The sequence below is a fragment of the Papilio polytes genome, unplaced genomic scaffold (assembly GCF_000836215.1).
Source record: "Papilio polytes unplaced genomic scaffold, Ppol_1.0 DF822067.1, whole genome shotgun sequence".
NCBI classification, from domain to species: domain Eukaryota; kingdom Metazoa; phylum Arthropoda; class Insecta; order Lepidoptera; family Papilionidae; genus Papilio; species Papilio polytes.
Window position 1 is genome coordinate 4,685,627 of NW_013527137.1, and position 6,226 is coordinate 4,691,852.

Sequence of the window (6,226 nt, forward strand, 5' to 3'; positions counted from 1 at the left end):
AAGAAATGTGATTAAAGATCGTAAGGCATTAGTGTTAATGACCTACAATATTTTAAGTAATTAGGTACAAAGAGAACATTTAACACATCAGGAACACTTTCTCTACTTTGGTTAATTAAGAATATTGTTATGTCATAAGTTCTACATTTGTTGTCAATAAGTAATTATTATAAAATAAATTTTACTTCAGTTAGCGAGGGGCGGGAAAGTATTTTTACATTTAAACTAAAAAAACTTTTTCTAAAACTCACCGCCGAATTACCTCTCCAAAGTAATAATTACCCATCCCTACTTTTTTCTCCATGACGTGGCACATCCCTAAACCCGTAGAAGGTATTTCGAACTAACTAAAGACTTAATAGATGAATTTGTGAGCTTTAGGGTATCGTTATATAATATCAGTAATTATCTTTGAATGATGTGTTTTTTTTAATAGCTTGTTTAAATTTGTATTGCCATTTTTTTGTAATAGACATTTAAAAGATAAATAACAATACAATATTATTCATTAAATTATTATTACTCTCATAGATTAGGAGCAAAAGTGTATGTACATATTCACGAAATCAACGGGAACAAAACGCTTTATTTATTTCTGACATCAACTTTACGAATTGTAATGATTCTGTAGTTAGTACTATTAACTATGAAACAATGGTTTATTTCTTTAAATTTTTAAACAATAGTTACCTGATTTTAAGTTAGTATCACTCATACGATCTTACGTGCGGCCAACGGCCATATTTGTATAGATAAGCTGAATCAATAGGCCTTGTTTGCGGGTCTCTAGATAGCTGCTTTGTCGCTTTGTCGCGTGCTTACACAGGCTCTGATTCGACTCCTTATCTCTTCGTCGCAACTTGACTCATGTTGTATTTAACCGGAAAAAAGTTGATTATTAATTTCGTGAATTACATTTGTTGTTGTATGTATATCGTTAGTGGTGAACCTCGGTTGAAATGCCCTTAGAGAACGACACATTCGATTAGCCATGTCCCATGTATGGTGTATGAAATATTAAAAAATAGAACAGGGTAGTTAGCTATTATAATCTAGTTTTATTTATACCTAATGGGTTACGTAACTTTTCAGACTATAGAATTGACTTATCGAAGGTTTTTGTCAGTTTTATGATTTTTTCTGTAGGTATGAGCTTAATCGTTAATGAAGTGTTACTTAGTCCAAGGAATACAGCTATCGATACCTAGTGAAATTTTAAGTATTCCCACATCCGCTGATAAAGATAGATTAATCATAACAATGTTCTTAAAAGAAAATTATATTTAATCATAACTACATCCTGTCGACAGATGTATAAACAATAATATTATGTTTCACGCTAAATCGTCGGCGCACTATGAAACAATTTTAATGTTGTCATAGCATAATGATATCAGACACCGAATAATCTATTGTGTAAATTTTAAAACAAAACCTTAGTCTAATTTTAGTAAGTGGCAATGTTTTTGCTTTTTGTCGGATTGTCCTAAATTTATAGCTGTTCTAATGTAGAATTTAATTTAAGATACTTTAAAAAATTAGATAATACAGTTTAGTAATAAACATAGACTTAACAATTAATAGATAAACTGTCCAAATACTTTTACACTTTTACAATTGAAGGAAGAAAATGAGAAAAACCAGATTACTCGAATCTGTGACTGTGACCAACACTCCTCTTCGACAAGAGTAAATAAAGTCCGGGATATATCATAGTTTATGGATGCCTTCTAAAATTTGGGCCTCATTGAATCTATAGTTAATTATAAACATATCTAACTAAAACAAAGTTTATATAAATGGGCCATGACACCTTTGTTCTTAATTCTTGTAAGACTTTGGCTAACAGTAGGCTGACTTACAATGTTAAAAGAAATCTTTTTAAATATCGTTTGTATAAATATCGCAATGTCTTTATCGATAACCAATCACCTTATGAACAACTGCATATGGTATAACAATACATGTAAGTAATTTTATTTTTAAATCGTTAAGAATTGAAAACGACTTATCAAATTAAAAAAATACTCAAAAATGGTACATATTTTATGTATTTTAAGGTGTTGAAGATTGTCCAGAATGGATGGTGTTGGTCAGAAGTAACTGCAAAGATGTCTTCTGGTTACAACAACGGACGTGCGATCATCCCGAATCAGCGCTGGAAGGTGTCACTTGTGGTTTCTCGAGGTGCGATTGTCCTGAGCCAATGGTGCTGGATACTACTTCCTTTAATTGCTACGATGCTGACAACTGCCCCACTATAATTGAAATAGATACGTAAAGACGGTAAGGTCGTTTAAGTTGAGATACGTTTAAATGCGGTTACTGATTGACAGTATTGTATAAAAAATTTTAAGTATGAAAATTTGTATTGCTGCTCGCTATGCACCATCAGTTTTATTTGTACAGTTAAAACTTAAGGTATGTTGCGAGCTTTATAGAGGTTGATTATTTATGTATTTTTTTATGATGCGGAATCAATATCAAGGCAGAAAAATAAATTGCTAGACCAACACCGGCTTCGAATAGGTCAAGGTATTTTTAAGTTACGATAAAGTGATTTTTGATCCTATAGTTCATTATTATTTCAATCGCTCGTTTTAAATCACAGTGAGTTTTAATAGCATTGTAAATGATGCCAATAGTATTAAAAGTTGTGTTTTAATTATTTATATTAAAAATGAAAGTGAATGTAAGTAATAGATATGTATTTTAAAAAGATAATTAACATGGTTAGAAATTAAATATGTCTTATTTTTGGCTCAACGGTGCACTATGGCATAGACAGCTTGAGAAAAATTTGACATTGACAATGACATATTACCTGACAGTTGAAACATTTGTGCGAATACGAATAAAAATATTGTGAATTATTGTAAAAAATAAATAATTTTAACTGAAAACAAGTATATTATTATACTAACTATGTTACGACTTTGCTATCGTAATGTTGTATCACAACGGCAAACAATATCCTCGTTATCAGACTACAAAGAAATAGCGTCCGGCGTAAAATGTGTTACTGCAGTTCAAAAAATGATTGGAAGACATTATTCAAAGAAATTAAACGAAGATAACAAATTAGAACGAATATACTATGGACCGTTAACTCCACAAATTAAGGCTGTTAAGATATTTTCACTGTCTTCTAGCGCGGCTGGTCTGGTGGCACAACCAATAATTTTACGAGAAGCGTCTACTATCGGGAGTACTTCTCTTCTAATAGCAATTTGTTCTGTCGTGGGCTTCTTTACATTTGTGACTCCATTATTATTGCATATCATTACCAAAAAATATGTGACGGAGGTATACTATAACCCAGAAACAAAGAGTTATACAGCAGTGACACTCAATTTCTTTCTCGTTCCAAAGAAGGTAAGTTAAATTTATTCTTTTTAGTCTTTTAAAAATAAGTTATTGTATGGTGAACGTTTCATTTACATATTTCATCTTGTTTAGTAAAGATGGTTTTGAAATTGTAATTGTGAATTAAATGAATCTCTAATCTCATTATTGTAGTGAACCTGATGAATATCAGAAAAATAAATCAAATATGCTAATTGAAAAAAACATGTAAAAATAAACAAGCAGTAATCATATTACTATGTTTTAGCTGGAGTTCAAAGCAGAGGATGTCATAGTCCCTGATATTCCGGGAATGTTCACAACAATGCAAGCAAAAGGAACATCCCTGTTCATTGAGGCCAGACATTTCAATGACCCGATGCAATATGCCAAAATAATGGGCTATGATAAACCTTTGGACTTCAAACTTGGCAATTTGGAGGAATCTGAAAGCAGTAATAAGTAGTTGGTAAAGTGATTGTTGATTGTATAGTTAGTTAATTAAATGTTATTCAAAAATATCCCTTGTTTCAATTATGTTAGGGTTCTAGTGGTAGCTAGTTTTCTCTTTTCATCGTGATAGCTGAATAGTAAAGTGCACACATATTTTTACAATAATAAGAAGGCAATAAGTTAATCCCGATGTATTGCTTACTTTTGCTATTAAAGTAATAAAATCTATCTATGGAGGAGCAAATACATTAAAAATTATTTGAGTGTTCTAAAAGTCCAAGTTATTAATTATTTAAGTTATTAATACCTTATCCAGAGCCAAAAAAGTACCTTGGGAGCACTTTAGTTGGAGTAAATTCTCTTAGGGCTGTCATATACAATACAAGATGACATTAAAAAACAATCTAAAAACATGTTAAAAATGTATGAGAAACTCTATCTTACTGATAAACATATTAATGCGAAAATTTAGATGGATGGATTTTTGTTAGAAGTCATCTCTAGAACTGTTCAGTGGATAACAATGAAATTTGCCACAGCTTAAAAAAATTGTAATAAAAATCATTAGTAATTTTTCTCAAAGATTTTTTTAACTAAAAAGACAGAAACAACATGTAATGTTAAAATATGTTTTATTTTTAAATCATCATTTTTACAATAAAATATAAATAATGGAAACATGCAATGTCAACATTAACACTCAAATGATTATAAACATTTTCAACAAAATGTTGACTAGACACAAAACATACATTAAATGGAATGTTACATGTTACTATAAAAAATAATAAAACACTAATTTAAAATTGTAACATTACAATCTAAAATATACTAACTATTTATATAACTGTAAATTGATGATAAAACAATGTTACCTAAAAAAAGGCAGAGATCATATCTATTTTATACATAAAATAGCAACTGATGTTATGAAGAAAAAGCTTTAAACAAATGAATTCCCATCTCATCTTAAAGATAAATTGAAGTGTTGAATAATTATTTAAATCTACTATTCCTATATTTTCCTTGTATTTTAGATCATCAAAAAATATTTAAAAAAAACATTAACAAACATTTTTTTCTTAAATAGAAGAAAACATTTTTCTTCTTTTATTTACATTAATCTTATGAATATGTTATATACAAATTTAAAAATATACAATTTACTTAACTGTAAATATGTCGACATTTTGATTTCAAGACAAAAATAAAAAGCCTATGTAAATATTATTAACATTTTATAAGGTAATTATTAAATTATTTAGATTTAAAATGTAGAATTATTAATACAAAATAATGTATAAAATTTAAAAAGCATTTTAAATATAAAATCAATTAACTTATTTACATAACATAGTTACATTATGATATAATAAAATTTTCTTATAGTTACCTAGTGATATAATTTACTTAACTATATTGCAAATAGTTTTACGACTGACAGTATTTTTTGCATAACTCTTGAAACCTAAGGGTCCGTTCACACAAACCAAAGCTGAGTTACTTTTTAATGGAAAATAAAATTGACCTTCATTCAATTGAAACAAGGTTTAATTTTACTTTACACGTATTATTAACGCTAGCTCTTGAAATTAAAAACCTTATTTCAATTGCTTAAAGCTCAATTTTATTTGCTATAAAAAATTTGCTTCGCTCTCCGGGTCTGTCTAATCTAAGAGCGCACACTTTTGACTTAACAATCGCACAACTGTTGTGTGATTGTCGATTGCTTCGCAGCCAATTCAACTATTTAGTTGCACTACTAAAAATCGAGTAGTGTGCACATCCATAGCTAATAGGAATCAAAGCGAGACGAAACAGTTGTGCCATAGTTTAGTCAAAGGTGTGCACACTTTAAGGCAGCGGTTTTATTCTTCTCTGGAATGTTAGATAGTTCTTAATTGACTTTTAATAAATCAATAGTTTGTCAAATACTGTAACGAATCTTAGATACTTCGCTTCGACAACTTGATATAGGTCAAAATTTTAAAATAATTAGTAGTTTAGGCTTGGCTTATCGCTGTTATATATTTAAATGTTATAACACTTGGGATGCGGGCAACGTATTTTTAAGTTTTTTGCAATCTACCACTGGAGGGCGGGTCACGTAAAAATACGTATTTAGTAGATTTGTGTTGGATCATAATAGTTTTCGATTTACTGCGATTTTTCTATGAAAACCAAACTTTCGCGCGATACAAGAATAAACGTCCGCTACACGCATAACTCTATGGCAAAATAATCCCGCATGCTAAGTGTTAATACGGCCGTATTTCTCATTTAACGTTAAAAAGCGGTTATATGTTATCATCTGAGGCACTGAGTTTGTCTGAGTCTAGTAAATTTTTCTATGTTGGTATTTTGGGCCTTTTGCTTCTAGCAGTTTTCTTAAGTTTTTGTCAGAGTCCAGTTAATTTCTCTACGTTGA

General features: G+C 29.8%; 2 protein-coding genes across 2 annotated transcripts in view; one reads left to right on the forward strand and one right to left on the reverse strand.

Moving 5' to 3' along the window:
• Positions 1-2,829: 2,829 nt before the first annotated feature.
• LOC106107006 (transmembrane protein 70 homolog, mitochondrial) lies at positions 2,830-3,866 on the forward strand. The gene is made up of 2 exons (XM_013287673.1): positions 2,830-3,375; positions 3,614-3,866. Exons 1-2 carry the CDS (start codon positions 2,926-2,928, stop codon positions 3,809-3,811), a joined length of 648 nt encoding a protein of 215 aa, XP_013143127.1. The 5' UTR covers positions 2,830-2,925; the 3' UTR covers positions 3,812-3,866.
• A 240-nt stretch (positions 3,867-4,106) lies between these two features.
• Positions 4,107-6,226, reverse strand: part of LOC106106865 (UNC93-like protein MFSD11) — an 18,313-nt gene continuing 16,193 nt past the window's right edge. Inside the window, exon 9 of the mRNA XM_013287525.1 lies at positions 4,107-4,165. Within this exon, the coding sequence (XP_013142979.1) occupies positions 4,107-4,165 (59 nt within the window). The remainder of the gene's footprint in view (positions 4,166-6,226) is intronic.

Coding starts and splice junctions, on each gene's coding strand:
- LOC106107006 (XM_013287673.1), top strand. CDS start 2,926: ATGTTACGACTTTGCTATCGTAATGTTGTATCACAACGGCAAACAATA. Junction 3,376..3,613: donor TCTTTCTCGTTCCAAAGAAG/GTAAGTTAAATT, acceptor ACTATGTTTTAG/CTGGAGTTCAAAGCAGAGGA.